Here is a 19,570-nt window from a genome sequence, read left to right on the forward strand (position 1 = left end):
TATCTGTCTGGTGTCAGGTATATATTGTAGGGTATCTGTCTGGTGTCAGGTATATATTGTAGGGTATCTGTCTGGTGTCAGGTATATATTGTAGGGTATCTGGTATCAGGTATATATTGTAGGGTATCTGGTGTCAGGTATATATTTTAGGGTGTCTGGTGTCAGGTATATATTGTAGGGTATCTGTCTGGTGTCAGGTATATATTGTAGGGTATCTGGTATCAGGTATATATTGTAGGGTATCTGGTATCAGGTATATATTGTAGGGTGTCTGGTGTCAGGTATATATTGTAGGGTATCTGTTTGGTGTCAGGTATATATTTTAGGGTATCTGTCTGGTGTCAGGTATATATTGTAGGGTATATGTCTGGTGTCAGGTATATATTGTAGGGTGTCTGGTGTCAGGTATATATTGTAGGGTATCTGTCTGGTGTCAGGTATATATTGTAGGGTATCTGGTGTCAGGTATATATTGGAGGGTATCGGTCTGGTGTCAGGTATATATTGGAGGGTGTCTGGTGTCAGGTATATATTGTAGGGTATCTGTCTGGTGTCAGGTATATATTGTAGGGTATCTATCTGGTGTCATGTATATATTGTAGGGTATCGGTCTGGTGTCAGGTATATATTGTAGGGTATCTGGTGTCGGGTATATATTGGAGGGTATCGGTCTGGTGTCAGGTACATATTGTAGGGTATCTGTCTGGTGTCAGGTATATATTGTAGGGTATCTGTCTGGTGTCAGGTATATATTGTAGGGTATCTGTCTGGTGTCAGGTATATATTGTAGGGTATCTGTCTGGTGTCAGGTATATATTGTAGGGTATCTGTCTGGTGTCAGGTATATATTGTAGGGAATCTGTCTGGTGTCAGGTATATGTTGTAGGATATCTGTCTGGTGTCAGGTATATATTGTAGGGCATCTGTCTGGTGTCAGGTATATATTGTAGGGTATCTGGTGTCGGGTATATATTGGAGGGTATCGGTCTGGTGTCAGGTATATATTGTAGGGTATCTGGTGTCGGGTATATATTGGAGGGTATCGGTCTGGTGTCAGGTATATATTGTAGGGTATCTGTCTGGTGTCAGGTATATATTGTAGGGTATCTGTCTGGTGTCAGGTATATATTGTAGGGTATCTGTCTGGTGTCAGGTATATATTGTAGGGTATCTGGTGTCAGGTATATATTGTAGGGTATCTGTTTGGTGTCAGGTATATATTGTAGGGTATCTGTCTGGTGTCAGGTATATATTGTAGGGTATATGTCTGGTGTCAGGTATATATTGTAGGGTATCTGTCTGGTGTCAGGTATATATTGTAGGGTATCTGGTGTCAGGTATATATTGGAGGGTATCGGTCTGGTGTCCGGTATATATTGGAGGGTGTCTGGTGTCAGGTATATATTGTAGGGTATCTGTCTGGTGTCAGGTATATATTGTAGGGTATCTATCTGGTGTCATGTATATATTGTAGGGTATCGGTCTGGTGTCAGGTATATATTGTAGGGTATCTGGTGTCGGGTATATATTGGAGGGTATCGGTCTGGTGTCAGGTATATATTTTAGGGTATCTGTCTGGTGTCAGGTATATATTGTAGGGTATCTGTCTGGTGTCAGGTATATATTGTAGGGTATCTGTCTGGTGTCAGGTATATATTGTAGGGTATCTGTCTGGTGTCAGGTATATATTGTAGGGTATCTGTCTGGTGTCAGGTATATATTGTAGGGTATCTGTCTGGTGTCAGGTATATATTGTAGGGCATCTGTCTGGTGTCAGGTATATATTGTAGGGTATCTGGTGTCAGGTATATATTGGAGGGTATCGGTCTGGTGTCAGGTATATATTGTAGGGTATATATTGTAGGGTATCTGTCTGGTGTCAGGTATATATTGTAGGGTGTCTGTCTGGTGTCAGGTATATATTGTAGGGTATCTGTCTGGTGTCAGGTATATATTGTAGGGTATCTGTCTGGTGTCAGGTATATATTGTAGGGTATCTGTCTGGTGTCAGGTATATATTGTAGGGTATCTGTCTGGTGTCAGGTATATATTGTAGGGTATCTGTCTGGTGTCAGGTATATATTGTAGGGCATCTGTCTGGTGTCAGGTATATATTGTAGGGTATCTGGTGTCAGGTATATATTGGAGGGTATCGGTCTGGTGTCAGGTATATATTGTAGGGTATATATTGTAGGGTATCTGTCTGGTGTCAGGTATATATTGTAGGGTGTCTGTCTGGTGTCAGGTATATATTGTAGGGAATCTGTCTGGTGTCAGGTATATATTGTAGGGTGTCTGTCTGGTGTCAGGTATATATTGTAGGGTATCTGTCTGGTGTCAGGTATATATTGTAGGGTGTCTGGTGTCAGGTATATATTGTAGGGTATCTGTCTGGTGTCAGGTATATATTGTAGAGTATCTGGTGTCAGGTATATATTGTAGGGTGTCTGGTGTCAGGTATATATTGTAGGGTATCTGTCTGGTGTCAGGTATATATTGTAGGGTGTCTGGTGTCAGGTATATATTGTAGGGTGTCTGTCTGGTCTCAGGTATATATTGTAGGGTATCCGTCTGGTGTCAGGTATATATTGTAGGGTATCTGTCTGGTGTCAGGTATATATTGTAGGGTATCTATCTGGTGTCAGGTATATATTATAGGGTATCGGTCTGGTGTCAGGTATATATTGTAGGGTATCTGGTGTCAGGTATATATTGTAGGGTGTCTGTCTGGTGTCAGGTATATATTGTAGGGTGTCTGGTGTCAGGTATATATTGTAGGGTATCTGTCTGGTGTCAGGTATATATTGTAGGGTATCTGTCTGGTGTCAGGTATATATTGTAGGGTATCTATCTGGTGTCAGGTATATATTGTAGGATATCTGTCTGGTGTCAGGTATATATTGTAGGGTATCTGGTGTCAGGTATATATTGTAGGGTATCTGGTGTCAGGTATATATTGTAGGGTATCTGGTGTCAGGTATATATTGTAGGGTATCAGTCTGGTGTCAGGTATATATTGTAGGGTGTCTGGTGTCAGGTATATATTGTAGGGTATCTGTCTGGTGTCAGGTATATATTGTAGGGTATCTGTCTGGTGTCAGGTATATATTGTAGGGTATCTGTCTGGTGTCAGGTATATATTGTAGGGTATCTGTCTGGTGTCTGGTATATATTGCAGGGTATCTGTCTGGTGTCAGGTATATATTGTAGGGTGTCTGGTGTCAGGTATATATTGTAGGGTATCTGTCTGGTGTCAGGTATATATTGTAGGGTGTCTGGTGTCAGGTATATATTGTAGGGTGTCTGTCTGGTGTCAGGTATATATTGTAGGGTATCCGTCTGGTGTCAGGTATATATTGTAGGGTGCCTGGTGTCAGGTATATATTGTAGGGTATCTGGTGTCAGGTATATATTGTAGGGTATCGGTCTGGTGTCAGGTATATATTGTAGGGTATCTGGTGTCAGGTATATATTGTAGGGTGTCTGTCTGGTGTCAGGTATATATTGTAGGGTGTCTGGTGTCAGGTATATATTGTAGGGTATCTGTCTGGTGTCAGGTATATATTGTAGGGTATCTGTCTGGTGTCAGGTATATATTGTAGGGTATCTATCTGGTGTCAGGTATATATTGTAGGATATCTGTCTGGTGTCAGGTATATATTGTAGGGTATCTGGTGTCAGGTATATATTGTAGGGTATCTGGTGTCAGGTATATATTGTAGGGTATCTGGTGTCAGGTATATATTGTAGGGTATCAGTCTGGTGTCAGGTATATATTGTAGGGTATCTGTCTGGTGTCAGGTATATATTGGAGGGTGTCTGGTGTCAGGTATATATTGTAGGGTGTCTGGTGTCAGGTATATATTGTAGGGTGTCTGGTGTCAGGTATATATTGTAGGGTGTCTGGTGTCAGGTATATATTGTAGGGTATCTGGTGTCAGGTATATATTGTAGGGTGTCTGTCTGGTGTCAGGTATATATTGTAGGGTATCTGTCTGGGGTCAGGTATATATTGTAGGGTATATGTCTGGTGTCAGGTATATATTGTAGGGTATCTATCTGGTGTCAGGTATATATTGTAGGGTATCTGGTGTCAGGTATATATTGTAGGGTATCTGTCTGTTGTCTGGTATATATTGTAGGGTATCTGTCTGTTGTCTGGTATATATTGTAGGGTATCTGTCTGGTGTCAGGTATATATTGTAGGGTATCTGTATGGTGTCAGGTATATATTGTAGGGTGTCTGGTGTCAGGTATATATTGTAGGGTATCTGTATGGTGTCAGGTATATATTGTAGGCTATCTGTCTGGTGTCAGGTATATATTGTAGGGTATCTGTCTGGTGTCAGGTATATATTGTAGGGTATCTGGTGTCAAGTATATATTGTAGGGTATCTGTCTGGTGTCAGGTATATATTGTAGGGTGTCTGGTGTCAGGTATATATTGTAGGGTGTCTGGTGTCAGGTATATATTGTAGAGTATCTGTCTGGTGTCTGGTATATATTGTAGGGTATCTGGTGTCAGGTATATATTGTAGGGTATCTGTCTGGTGTCAGGTATATATTGTAGGGTATCTGTCTGTTGTCAGGTATATATTGTAGGGTGTCTGGTGTCAGGTATATATTGTAGGGTGTCTGTCTGGTGTCAGGTATATATTGTAGGGTGTCTGGTGTCAGGTATATATTGTAGGGTGTCTGTCTGGTGTCAGGTATATATTGTAGGGTGTCTGTCTGGTGTCAGGTATATATTGTAGGGTATCTGTCTGGTGTCAGGTATATATTGTAGGGTATCTGTCTGGTGTCAGGTATATATTGTAGGGTGTCTGTCTGGTGTCAGGTATATATTGTAGGGTATCTGTCTGGTGTCAGGTATATATTGTAGGGTGTCTGGTGTCAGGTATATATTGTAGGGTGTCTGGTGTCAGGTATATATTGGAGGGTATCTGTCTGGTGTCAGGTATATATTGGAGGGTGTCTGGTGTCAGGTATATATTGTAGGGTGTCTGGTGTCAGGTATATATTGTAGGGTATCTGTCTGGTGTCAGGTATATATTGTATCTTATCTGTCTGGTGTCAGGTATATATTGGAGGGTGTCTGGTGTCAGGTATATATTGTAGGGTGTCTGGTGTCAGGTATATATTGTAGGGTATCTGTCTGGTGTCAGGTATATATTGTATCTTATCTGTCTGGTGTCAGGTATATATTGTAGGGTATCTGTCTGGTGTCAGGTATATATTGTAGGGTATCTGTCTGGTGTCAGGTATATATTGTAGGGTGTCTGGTGTCAGGTATATATTGTAGGGTGTCTGGTGTCAGGTATATATTGTAGGGTGTCTGTCTGGTGTCAGGTATATATTGTAGGGTGTCTGTCTGGTGTCAGGTATATATTGTAGGGTATCTGTCTGGTGTCAGGTATATATTGTAGGGTATCTGTCTGGTGTCAGGTATATATTGTAGGGTATCTGTTTGGTGTCAGGTATATATTGTAGGGTATCTGTCTGGTGTCAGGTATATATTGTAGGGTATCTGGTGTCAGGTATATATTGTATCTTATCTGTCTGGTGTCAGGTATATATTGTAGGGTATCTGTCTGGTGTCAGGTATATATTGTAGGGTATATGTCTGGTGTCAGGTATATATTGTATCTTATCTGTCTGGTGTCAGGTATATATTGTAGGGTATCTGTCTGCGGTCAGGTATATATTGTAGGGTATCTGTCTGGTGTCAGGTATATATTGTAGGGTATCTGTCTGGTGTCAGGTATATATTGTAGGGTGTCTGGTGTCAGGTATATATTGTAGGGTATCTGTCTGGTGTCAGGTATATATTGTAGGGTGTCTGGTGTCAGGTATATATTGTAAGGTGTCTGGTGTCAGGTATATATTGTAGGGTATCTGTCTGCGGTCAGGTATATATTGTAAGGTGTCTGGTGTCAGGTATATATTGTAGGGTATCTGTCTGCGGTCAGGTATATATTGTAGGGTATCTGTTTGGTGTCAGGTATATATTGTAGGGTGTCTGTCTGGTGTCAGGTATATATTGGAGGGTATCTGTCTGGTATATATTGTATGTTATCTGTCTGGGGTCAGGTATATATCCCGGGTGCCCTGGTGCCGCCTATATATTTTGGGTTATGTTTGTATATGTTCTGAGATATTTGCCAGGTGTATACCTCATTTGTCGGGTGTATATCTCTGTCTGACGCCAGGTATGTTTTCTTGCAGGATACAGACATCCAGAAGCGTATAGACCATGAGGTGCGGATACGGGAGGGAGCAGTGAAGCTTCTTGGAGCATGTACTCAGAAAGAACAGGCCTTGGAGGCAGCTAAGAGTCTCCTGGTGTGTAATAGTCGCATCATGACATATATGTCTGAACTACAGCACCGCAAGGAGGAGCAGGTCCTACAGCACAGCGCACGCAGGTATGATGGGTAGACACATCACATGACCTGAGAAACATGAAAACTACATGCATGGACGTGATGTAATATATGAGAGGCAGGAGAGACATGATGTGTCTTACCCCTGTACCTCTGTATAGGTTATATCCGCCATACTATTACATTTACATATAAAGCTCCTCTGATCATTGTGTTTTCTAGGCCCTCAGATGGGGGAAGTGTGGATGAACGTCTCCCCTGCAAAGGAAAACTGTCGATCTCGGGTATGTGACATGATATCGGTGAATGTTCTGTGTGTCTGAGGTAATATAGATGATGGAGGGCTGTGTCTGAGGTAATATAGATGAGTAGGGGGCTGTGTCTGAGGTAATATAGATGATGGAGGGCTGTGTCTGAGGTAATATAGATGAGGGAGGGCTGTGTCTGAGGTAATATAGATGATGGAGGGCTGTGTCTGAGGTAATATAGATGATGGAGGGCTGTGTCTGAGGTAATAAAGATGAGTAGGGGGCTGTGTCTGAGGTAATATAGATGAGTAGGGGGCTGTGTCTGAGGTAATATAGATGATGGAGGGCTGTGTCTGAGGTAATATAGATGAGTAGGGGGCTGTGTCTGAGGTAATATAGACAAGTGGAGGGCTGTGTCTGAGGTAATATAGATGAGTGGAGGGCTGTGTCTGAGGTAATATAGACAAGTGGAGGGCTGTGTCTGAGGTAATATAGATGGGCAGAGGTCTGTGTCTGAGGTAATATAGATGGGCAGAGGTCTGTGTCTGAGGTAATATAGATGAGGGAGGGCTGTGTCTGAGGTAATATAGATGGTGGAGGGCTGTGTCTGAGGTAATATAGATGGGGGGGCTGTGTCTGAGGTAATATAGATGATGGAGGGCTGTGTCTGAGGTAATATAGATGAGGGAAGGCTGTTTCTGAGGTAATATAGATGATGGAGGGCTGTGTCTGAGGTAATATAGATGAGGGGGGCTGTGTCTGAGGTAATATAGATGAGGGAGGGCTGTGTCTGAGGTAATATAGATGATGGAGGGCTTTGTCTGAGGTGATATAGATGAGTAGGGGGCCGTGTCTGAGGTAATATAGATGAGGGAAGGCTGTGTCTGAGGTAATATACATGAGGGAGGGCTGTGTCTGAGGTAATATAGATGAGTGGAGGGCTGTGTCTGAGGTAATATAAATGAGGGAGGGCTGTGTCTGAGGTAATATAGATAAGTGGAGGGCTGTGTCTGAGGTAATATAGATGATGGAGGGCTTTGTCTGAGGTGATATAGATGAGTAGGGGGCTGTGTCTGAGGTAATATAGATGATGGGGGGGGGCTGTGTCTGAAGTAATATAGATGAGGGGGGGGCTGTGTCTGAGGTAATATAGATGAGGGAAGGCTGTGTCTGAGGTAATATAGATGATGGGGGGGCTGTGTCTGAAGTAATATAGATGAGGGGGGGGCTGTGTCTGAGGTAATATAGATGAGTAGGGGGCTGGGTCTGAGGAAAAATAGATGAGTGTAAGGCTGTGTCTGAGGTAATATACATGAGGGAGGGCTGTGTCTGAGGTAATATAGATGAGTGGAGGGCTGTGTCTGAGGTAATATAAATGAGGGAGGGCTGTGTCTGAGGTAATATAGATAAGTGGAGGGCTGTGTCTGAGGTAATATAGATGAGGGAAGGCTGTGACTGAGATAATATAGATGAGTGGAGGGCTGTGTCTGAGGTAATATAAATGAGGGACGGCTGTGTCTGAGGTAATATAGATAAGTGGAGGGCTGTGTCTGAGGTAATATAGATGAGGGAAGGCTGTGACTGAGGTAAAATAGATGAGTAGGGGGCTGTGTCTGAGGTAATATAGATGTGTAGGGAGCTGTGTCTGAGATAATATAGACAAGTGGAGGGCTGTGTCTGAGGTAATATAGATGAGTAGGGGGCTGTGTCTGAGGTAATATAGATGAGTGGAGGGCTGTGTCTGAGGTAATATAGATGAGGGAGGGCTGTGTCTGAGGTAATATAGATGAGGGAGGGCTGTGTCTGAGGTAATATAGATGATGGAGGGCTTTGTCTGAGGTAATATAGATGAGTAGGGGGCTGTGTCTGAGGTAATATAGATGGGCAGAGGGCTGTGTCTGAGGTAATATAGATGAGTGGAGGGCTGTGTCTGAGGTAATATAGATGAGTCGGGGGCTGTGTCTGAGGTAATATAGATGAGTAGGGGGCTGTGTCTGAGGTAATATAGATAAGTAGGGGGCTGTGTCTGAGGTAATATACATGAGGGAGGGCTGTGTCTGAGGTAATATAGATGAGTAGGGGGCTGTGTCTGAGGTAATATAGATAAGTAGGGGGCTGTGTTTGAGGTAATATAGATGAGGGAGGGCTGTGTCTGAGGTAATATAGACAAGTGGAGGGCTGTGTCTGAGGTAATATAGATGATGGAGGGCTGTGTCTGAGGTAATATAGATGAGGGAGGGCTGTGTCTGAGGTAATATAGACAAGTGGAGGGCTGTGTCTGAGGTAATATAGATGATGGAGGGCTGTGTCTGAGGTAATATAGACAAGTGGAGGGCTGTGTCTGAGGTAATATAGATGATGGAGGGCTGTGTCTGAGGTAATATAGATGATGGAGGGCTGTGTCTGAGGTAATATAGATGAGTGGAGGGCTGTGTCTGAGGTAATATAGACAAGTGGAGGGCTGTGTCTAAGGTAATATAGATGAGTGGAGGGCTGTGCCTGAGGTAATATAGACAAGTGGAGGGCTGTGTCTGAGGTAATATAGATGAGGGGGGCTGTGTCTTAGGTAATATAGATGATGGAGGGCTGTGTCTGAGGTAATATAGATGAGTGGAGGGCTGTGTCTGAGGTAATATAGATGAGTGGAGGGCTGTGTCTGAGGCAATATAGATGATGGAGGGCTGTGTCTGAGGTAATATAGATGATGGAGGGCTGTGTCTGAGGTAATATAGATGGGCAGAGGTCTGTGTCTGAGGTAATATAGATGGGCAGAGGTCTGTGTCTGAGGTAATATAGATGAGGGAGGGCTGTGTCTGAGGTAATATAGATGGTGGAGGGCTGTGTCTGAGGTAATATAGATGGGGGGGCTGTGTCTGAGGTAATATAGATGATGGAGGGCTGTGTCTGAGGTAATATAGATGAGGGAAGGCTGTTTCTGAGGTAATATAGAGGATGGAGGGCTGTGTCTGAGGTAATATAGATGAGGGGGGCTGTGTCTGAGGTAATATAGATGAGGGAGGGCTGTGTCTGAGGTAATATAGATGATGGAGGGCTGTGTCTGAGGTAATATAGATGAGTGGAGGGCTGTGTCTGAGGTAATATAGATGAGGGGGGCTGTGTCTGAGGTGATATAGATGAGTAGGGGTCCGTGTCTGAGGTAATATAGATGAGGGAAGGCTGTGTCTGAGGTAATATAGATGAGTGGAGGGCTGTGTCTGAGGTAATATAAATGAGGGAGGGCTGTGTCTGAGGTAATATAGGTGAGTGGAGGGCTGTGTCTGAGGTAATATAGATGAGTGGAGGGCTGTGTCTGAGGTAATATAAATGAGGGAGGGCTGTGTCTGAGGTAATATAGATAAGTGGAGGGCTGTGTCTGAGGTAATATAGATGATGGAGGGCTTTGTCTGAGGTGATATAGATGAGTAGGGGGCTGTGTCTGAGGTAATATAGATGAGGGAAGGCTGTGTCTGAGGTAATATAGATGATGGGGGGGGCTGTGTCTGAAGTAATATAGATGAGGGGGGGGCTGTGTCTGAGGTAATATAGATGAGGGAAGGCTGTGTCTGAGGTAATATAGATGATGGGGGGGCTGTGTCTGAAGTAATATAGATGAGGGGGGCTGTGTCTGAGGTAATATAGATGAGTAGGGGGCTGGGTCTGAGGTAATATAAATGAGGGAGGGCTGTGTCTGAGGTAATATAGATAAGTGGAGGGCTGTGTCTGAGGTAATATAGATGAGGGAAGGCTGTGACTGAGATAATATAGATGAGTGGAGGGCTGTGTCTGAGGTAATATAAATGAGGGACGGCTGTGTCTGAGGTAATATAGATAAGTGGAGGGCTGTGTCTGAGGTAATATAGATGAGGGAAGGCTGTGACTGAGGTAAAATAGATGAGTAGGGGGCTGTGTCTGAGGTAATATAGATGTGTAGGGAGCTGTGTCTGAGATAATATAGACAAGTGGAGGGCTGTGTCTGAGGTAATATAGATGAGTAGGGGGCTGTGTCTGAGGTAATATAGATGAGGGAGGGCTGTGTCTGAGGTAATATAGATGAGGGAGGGCTGTGTCTGAGGTAATATAGATGAGTGGAGGGCTGTGTCTGAGGTAATATAGATGAGTGGAGGGCTGTGTCTGAGGTAATATAGATGAGTAGGGGGCTGTGTCTGAGGTAATATAGATGAGTGGAGGGCTGTGTCTGAGGTAATATATATGAGTCGGGGGCTGTGTCTGAGGTAATATAGATGAGTAGGGGGCTGTGTCTGAGGTAATATAGATAAGTAGGGGGCTGTGTCTGAGGTAATATACATGAGGGAGGGCTGTGTCTGAGGTAATATAGATGAGTAGGGGGCTGTGTCTGAGGTAATATAGATAAGTAGGGGGCTGTGTTTGAGGTAATATAGATGATGGAGGGCTGTGTCTGAGGTAATATAGATGAGGGAGGGCTGTGTCTGAGGTAATATAGATGATGGGAGGGCTGTGTCTGAGGTAATATAGATAGGGAGGGCTGTGTCTGGGGTAATATAGATGAGGGAGGGCTGTGTCTGAGGTAATATAGATGATTGGGGGTGTATTTGAGGTAATTTAGATGAATGAGAGCCCTGTCTGATGTAATTTGGAGGGCTGTGTCTGAGGTAATATAGATGAGGAGGGCTGTGTCTGAGGTAATATAGATGAGGGAGGGCTGTGTCTGAGGTAATATAGATGAGGGAGGGCTGTGTCTGAGGTAATATAGATGAGGGAGGGCTGTGTCTGAGGTAATACAAATGAGGGAGGGCTGTGTCTGAGGTAATATTGATGAGTGGGGGTATTTGAGGTAATTTAGATGAATGAGAGCCCTGTCTGATGTAATTTGCCTGATCTGGAGCTGTGACTGAGGTAATATAGATGTTTCTTTGTTTATTTTAGATTTGCGGATCCCACTTATGTGGAAAGACAGTGAATATTTTAAGAATAAAGGCGGTGAGTATTGATGCTTGGCCATCTGGGAATTTAGCCCTTATGGTTGGTGGTCGTTGGTGATCATAGATTGTGTTTTCTGGCAACTGAAGTGTCCACCAATGGTGGTACCCAGTGATTTAAAGGGGTATTCCAGGAAAAAACTTTTTTTTTTAAATCAACTGACTCCAGAAAGTGAAACAGATTTGTAAATTACTTCTATTAAAAAATCTTAATTCTTTCAATAATTATCAGCTGCTGAAGTTGAGTTGTTGTTTTCTGTGCTCTCTACTGACATCTCTGCTTGTCTCGGGAACTGCACAGAGTAGTAGATGTATGCTTTGGGGATTTGCTTCTAAACTGGGCAGTTCCCGAGACAGGTGTCATCAGAGAGCACTTAGACAGAAAAGAGCAACTCAACTTCAGCAGCTCATAAGTACTGAACGGATTAAGATTTTTTTAATAGAAGTCATTTACAAATCTGTTTAACTTTCTGGAGCCAGTACATAAAAAAAAAAGTTTTTTCCTGGACAACTCCTTTAAGTCTCCATGGGTAGTGGTCTGTTGTCTTCTTGGAATATGTTCCCTGGTGACCTCCTACAGTACTACTGAACTAAACGTATTTTCGGGTTTCCCAATTTGAGGTGTTGTGGTTGTTTTATGGATCCCAAAATGTAGCTGTGTTACCACTAGAGATGAGCGAACTTACAGTAAATTCGATTCGTCACGAACTTCTCGGCTCGGCAGTTTTCCCAGCCCACCGGAGCACCTGAAGGCTGAACTAATTTATGCAGGAAAAGTCATCAACTACCGAGCCGAGAAGTTCGTGACAAATCGAATTTACTGTAAGTTCGCTCATCTCTAGTTACCACCATGTGGCATGTCACATTCTATGTGAAGCTGCGGCCCAAAACCTCACCCCTTATTTAATCCTGGCATTATTGTGGTCATGTGATCCTTGGTCTGTGAAATAGTACCACAACCCAGTGTTTTATTCTTAGTTCATACTGTATTTGCACACACAGAGGGGAATTTATCATTGTATGTAGAGCTTTTTTTGGTGTATTTTTTTACGAAAAAAAATTGCGCAAGAGGTTTTTTGCGCATTTTTTCTGCGCAAATTCTGATTTTTCATAGCCATGTCTATGGTTATGTTTGCCATAGAGCACTTTCTACTGTAGAATCGAATTTATTAACTGTGTTTTTTTTTTTTTTTTTACGGAAAAAAAAATGCGCAAAAGCACTTTTCTTGCGCAAATATACACCACCTCGGAGGACACGTACCGAAGTGTCTATTTAGGGACAGTAAGGACTCCTACTCCCATCATGGACAGACTCTGCCTATGATGATGGGAGTTATAGTCCAGGGGCTGAGGTGCAGATCGCAGCAGGTCATTATCCAGAGACCCGCTGCGATCCAGATTTATTTACTGTAAAAGCCGACTGCACATGCACATAGTGAAAAGCTATTGACCAATCAGAGCTCCCGTCTCCCGGCGGCAGGGATTATGAATTATGACAGTGTATACAGGAGCCGGCGGCAGCGCAGTGTAGCCGAATGTACCGCCGGCTTGTTAACTTAAATGCTGATCGCAGCGGGTCTCTGCAGAATGACCCAGTGCGATCTGCACCTCAGCCCCTGGACTACAACTCCCATCATGGGCAGAGTCTGTCCATGATGGAGTAGTAGTCCTAAAAGTCCCGCAGCCGGCGGATGTGCAAGTGCCATCCTTCAGCAGTGCTGCAGTACTACAACTACTCCCATCATGGGACAGACTCTGTCCCATGATAGGAGTAGTAGTCCAAGGGCAGAGGGACAAATGTCTGTTCACATTATGCATTTTGCATAATGGGAACAGAGCAGTGTGTTACCAAACAGGGAGACTCCAGCTGTTGCTTAACTACAGCCCCCATGATGGGAGTTGTAGTTTAGCAACAATTGGAGGCTCCCTGTTTAGGAACACGCTGCATTATGTGCGCTCTTGCCAGGGGAGAGCAAAAAAAATGTACCAACCCTTTTCTCTTGTATTTCCTTTCTTCTCATTTCAGATACGTGAATGCGGAGGACTAGTCAGATTCGGTGGACTGCGACAATGACCAGTGTTTTTTTTTAAATTTCAATAAAATGGTTAACGAGGGCTATGGGGGGAGTGTTTGTTTTTTTTTAATAATTTTTTTTTCAATGTGTCTTGTTTTTTTTATAATTGAATTTTCAGGGTTAGTAGTCGAAGCTGTCATATAGACGGAATCCACTACTAAGCCGGGCTTAGTGTTAGCCCCAAAATCAGCTAACGCTAACTTCTAATTATTACCCCGGTACCCACCGCCACAGGGGTGCCGAGAAGAGCGGGTACCAACAGGCCCGGAGCGTCAAAAATGGCGCTCCTGGGCCTAGGTGGTAACAGGCTGGTGTTATTTAGGCTGGGGAGGGCCAGTAACAATGGTCCTCGCCCACCCTGGTAACGTCAGGCTGTTGCTGCTTGGTTGGTATCTGGCTGATACTGAAAATAGGGGGAACCCTATGCCTTTTTTTTTTTTTTTTTCTTTTTTTTTTTTATAAATAAATTAAAAAAAAAAGTGTGTGGTTCCCTCATTTTTTCAGTATCAGCCAGATACCAACCAAGCAGCAACAGCCTGACGTTACCAGGGTGGGCGAGGACCATTGTTACTGGCACTCCCCAGCCTAAATAACACCAGCCTGTTACTGCCTGTTGGTACCGGTTCTTCCCGGAATCCCTGTGGCGTCGGGTACCGGGGTAATAATTGGGGGTTAGTGCTAGCTGTATTGGGGGCTAACGCTAAGCCCCGGCTTAGTAATGGATTCCGTCTACAAGATGGTTTCCACTACTGAAAGCCTGAAAATTCAATTATAAAAAAAACAACACATTGAAAAAAAATTATGTTTAAAAAAACACTCCCCCCACAGCCCTCATTAACCCTTTTTATTGACATTTAAAAAAAAAAAAACACGCTGTTCATCGTCGCAATCCACCAAATCTGACATAGTCCTCCGCATTCACGTATCTAAATTTCGAAGAAAAAAAACCCAACAAAAACTGACAGGTAAAAAGCTGGGACAGTTTTTCTGGCGTTTTTGCTGATGGACAAAAAACCTCAATGGAATCCTGGCCTCAAAGCAATAGAGCAAAATCCTTACGTCCACTTTTCCTGTGAGGTAGAGGAGGAGTGTACGGTAGAGCGAGGGGGGGGGGGGGGGGGTTCTATATTTGCACAAGATTTATCAAAGGAGTGTACAGCCTTAGTAAATTCTGAGCAAGAGTGTAAATTAGACAAGAGTGTAAAGGGGTAGAACTGTGTCTACAATAGACAAATAATGATAAATCTCCCCCACAGTCACTACATACATATAAGTATGCTCACAACATATACACAATGAACACGCTCCCTATGTGTGCTAAAGCATGCCAACAACATACACACAAACAAACATTCTCACTACATGCACCTACGCATGCTCACAACATATACTCTCTGGGGGAGATTTATCATTATTTGTCTATTGTAGACACAGATTTACCCCTTTTACACTGCTTGTCTAATTTACACTCTTGCTCAAAACTTGCGCACATCCTGTGATACATTTTGCGCAAACATAGAAACAATCTGTCCCCTTACCTCTATAGTGGGGATCAAAAGTTTGGGCACCCCAGGTAATAATTTGTATTAATGTGCATAAAGAAGCCAAGGAAAGATGGAAAAAAATCTCCAAAAGGCATCAAATTACAGATTAGACATTCTTATAATATGTCAACAAAAGTTAGATTTTATTTCCATCATTTACACTTTCAAAATAACAGAAAACAAAAAAATGGCGTCTGCAAAAGTTTGGGCATCCTGCAGAATTTATAGCATGCTCTGCAAAGCTGAGACCTGCCAGTGTCATGGATTGTTCTCAATCATCATCTGGGAAGACCAGGTGATGTCAATCTCAAAGGTTTTAAATGCCCAGACTCATCTGACCTTGCCCCAACAATCAGCACCATGGGTTCTTCTAAGCAGTTGAAATCTGAAACTGAAAATAGTTAATGCTCACAAAGCTGGAGAAGGCTATAAGAAGATAGCAAAACATTTTCAGAGGTCAATATCCTCTGTTCGGAATGTAATTAAGAAATGGCAGTCATCAGGAACACTGGAAGTTAAAACAAGATCTGGAAGACCAAGAAAAATAGACAGAACAGCTCGCAGGATTGTGAGAAAAACAATTCAAAACCCACATTTGACTGCACGATCCCTCCAGAAAGATCTGGCAGACACTGGAGTTGTGGTACACTATTCCACTATAAACAGATACTTGTATAAATATGGTCTTCATGGAAGAGTCATCAGAAGAAAACCTCTTCTACATCCTCACCACAAAAATCAGCGTTGGAACTTTGAAAATGAACATATAGACAAGCCTGATGCATTTTGGAAACAAGTTCTGTGGACCGATGAGGTTAAAATTTAACTTTTTGGCCGAAATGAGCAAAGATACGTTTGGAGAAGAAGGGGAACAGAATTTAATGGAAAAAAAAACTCTGTCCAACTGTTAAGCATGGGGGGGGGGGGGGGGGGTTGATCAATTATGCCTTGGGGTTGTATTGCAGCCAGTGGCACAGGGAACATCTCACGAGTAGAAGGAAAAATGGATTCAATAAAATTTCAGCAAATTTTGGATGCTAACTTGATGCCATCTGTGAAAAAGCTGAAGTTAAATAGAGGATGGCTTCTACAAATGGATAATGATCCTAAACACACCTCGAAATCCACTGGGGATTACATCAAAGAGGCGTAAACTGAAGGTTTTGCCATGGCCTTCACAATCTCCTGACCTCAACATAATTGAAAATCTATGGATAGACCTTAAAAGAGCAGTGCGTGACAGACAGCCCAGAAATTTCAAAGAACTGGAAGACTTTTGTAAGGAAGAATGGGCAAAGATACCTCCAACAAGAAATGAAAGACTCTTGGCTGGCTACAAAAAGCGTTTACAAGCTGTGATACTTGCCAAAGGGGGCAGTACAAGATATTAACTCTGCAGGGTGCCCAAACTTTTGCAGACGCCATTTTTTTGTTTTCTCTTATTTTGAAAGTGTAAATGATGGAAATAAAATCTAACTTTTGTTGACATATTATAAGAATGTCTAATCTGTAATTTGATGCCTTTTTGGGGATTTTTCCATCTTTCCTTGGCTGCTTTATGCACATTAATAAAAATGTTTACCCGGGTAGCCCAAACTTTTGATCCCCACTGTATATCAGTGTTTACCAATGAGAATGCCTCCAAGTGTTGCAAAACTTGGCATGCTGGGAGTTGCAGTTTTGCAACAGCTGGAGGCACCCTGGTTGGGAAACACTGTGCACTTGTACCAGAGTTGAGTGTGTTATCATGTACATGTAGAAGAAATTAGAGTGTGGCATGTTTATGGAGCAGAGCTGAATGTTTGATTATGTGTATGCATGATCACACACACAGTCAGCTCTGCTGCATACACACAATCACACACCAAGCTCTGCTGCATACACATGATCACTCACTCAGCTCTGCTGCGTACACACAGTAACACTCAGCTCTGCTGCATACACACAATCACACACTCAGTTCTGCTGCATACACACAATCACACACTCAGTTCTGCTGCATACACATGATCACACACTCAGCTCTGCTGCATACACATGATCACACACTCAGCTCTGATGCATATACACGATCACACACTCCGCTCTGCTGCATACAAAGTCACACACTCAGCTCTGCTGTATACACAGTCACACACTCAGCTATGCTGCATACAGTCACACACTCAGCTCTGCTGTATACACATAGTCACACAGTCAGCTATGCTGCATACACACAATCACACACAGCTCTGCTGCATTTACACAGTCACACACTTAGCTCTGTTGCATATACATAATCACACACTCAGCTCTGCTGCATACACAACATCATACATATACATAGACCTAACAGCCATACCTCTGTCTCCCTCCCTGCACATACAGTGGTATTCTTAGCTGTACGATCACCATGGTTACACTCTACACAGGCGCAGTCTCCTGCACCCATTTGAATTTTGCACAGAGTCTAATCTAAATACTGGACTTGCTGCACTTATTCTTATAACATTTTAAGTGTCCTTCTTGATGGTGTATATGTGCGCAATAAACACAGGACTTGCCCAAAATTTGTGCGTGTAAAGAGAAAAGACGCAGTTGATAAATCAATGTGCACCACATAATCAGCTCTACCGTACAACCGTACTTGTAAAGTTCTATCAAAAATTTACGCAAATATTAACACTCACAAAACGGAATTGCGCAAAAAAGATTGCGCAATTCAGGCAGTGAAGACAGTGTATATATAATGATAAATGCCCCCCACTAAACATACACACTACATGCACCAAACACATACTCAATAAACATATACACTACATGCTCCAAATCATGCTCACAACATATACATATACCTCTGACTCTCCACCGACAGAGGATTATGGAGGAGATAAGGGTCAGGTGCTTTGGATTTTTACCACCTGATCCTATTGTTCTCGAAGAGATTAACCCCTCCAAGGGCTGTAGTCTGGCTGCAGCTTACCTCTCCCCACGTTTGGCCGTTCCGAATGTTGGGAAAGAACATGAACGTTTGGTTGACTCCTATTAGCCACCTTAAACCTCTGAGCTTGTTCATCATAGACACCTAGGTGGAGATTTATCAAAACCCGTGTAGAGGAAAAGTTGACCAGTTGCCCATAGCAACCAATCCAGATCGCTTCTTTTATTTTTCAGAGGCCATTTTCAAAATGAAAGAAGCCATCTGATTGGTTGCTATGGGCAACTGGTCAACTTTTCCTCTACACAGGTTTTGATAAATCTCCCTAGTGAGTAATTTATAGTCCAAGCTTCTACATATACTGAGGTCTTCTGGAAGGAGGTATTGGTGTATAAGTGTAAATCCTTCATGGGCCACATGTCCTGGGTAGGGTACCTAGTGAAGAACCATCTTTGTTTACCTAATTGATAAAAAAGAGAACAATGTCAATCAGCTGTTGTAAGGCCAGCAATATACCACATACTCCAGGGATTTTTGACTAGTCACCTACTGCTTTACAGAGTAGTGGTGCCACCTCTTCTAGAAGATATTGTTCAGTTCTGGGCACCAACATATGACAGACACCATGATATGTGTAAATAAGCACAGACAGTGGACACAAGCGACTGGGAGAACACTGGGGATGAGGAAAGATTTACAGTAGAATGGTTTGTACGATAAGTAGTGGGAGCAGCTGTCCACTAAGAGGTCGACCTGAAGAAGAGGAGATCCTCTCCGACAGATGGACGTAGATTAGTCGTGTGCCAGGCTTCTTTAGCTTGTCACATCCATGCTCGGATTCCTCTGGTGGTCATCTAGTTGTCCATGAGTCGTCTCGAAAGCAAACGTCGGCCAAGACAGGGTAACACAAGGTTCACATACTTTCTGACCATAAATGGCTCTTCTCAGTCTCCCCTCTTGTATTGCAGAGCTCCACCGGTGTGCAGTGTTCTGCGCTCTGCAGATCCGAGGAGAGGTTTACGACACGGAGATGGTCTTTGTAGATCGAACCACCACCGACATTTGCTTTGAGAATGCCATAGTCTTGTGAGTGTCTCCTCCCCTATAGCGCCTCTTCTCACATGGTGGATCTCCACTGGTTATTGTCAACTAACCTGTTGTGTCCTCTCCAGCTCCGACGTAGACCCTGGGTTTGAGCTCAGTTTACAGCTCTACAGCTGTGCCGTGGATGAAGATTTTTCACTCTCGGGGACACCACGAAGATTATCCACCAGACTCAGCACTTCGCTGGGGAGATCTTCTGGGCGCAGATTACGAGCTACCATGGATGGGGCCTGTAGTAATGGTGGAGGAAGCCCCATCCTGCTTCCACCCCCCAGTTTCCCGTGAGTTTTTCTGTGTGTTTAGGTCATGAGAAGATTAATGACTTTAGGGATATGTAATCA

At 43.2% G+C, this 19,570-nt stretch overlaps 1 protein-coding gene across 4 annotated transcripts in view; it reads left to right on the top strand.

The window, feature by feature from the left end:
- The window catches only part of RTKN (rhotekin), a 60,138-nt gene that overhangs the window by 35,390 nt on the left and 5,178 nt on the right, over positions 1 to 19,570 (top strand). For all 4 annotated transcript variants that reach the window (XM_056554568.1, XM_056554571.1, XM_056554570.1 and 1 more), the window contains exons 3-7: positions 6,226 to 6,425; positions 6,606 to 6,667; positions 11,537 to 11,590; positions 19,094 to 19,211; positions 19,298 to 19,510. In XM_056554568.1, coding sequence (XP_056410543.1) covers positions 6,226 to 6,425; positions 6,606 to 6,667; positions 11,537 to 11,590; positions 19,094 to 19,211; positions 19,298 to 19,510 — 647 coding nt within the window. The remainder of the gene's footprint in view (positions 1 to 6,225; positions 6,426 to 6,605; positions 6,668 to 11,536; positions 11,591 to 19,093; positions 19,212 to 19,297; positions 19,511 to 19,570) is intronic.

This window comes from Hyla sarda, unplaced genomic scaffold, assembly GCF_029499605.1.
Source record: "Hyla sarda isolate aHylSar1 unplaced genomic scaffold, aHylSar1.hap1 scaffold_795, whole genome shotgun sequence".
Classification (NCBI taxonomy): domain Eukaryota; kingdom Metazoa; phylum Chordata; class Amphibia; order Anura; family Hylidae; genus Hyla; species Hyla sarda.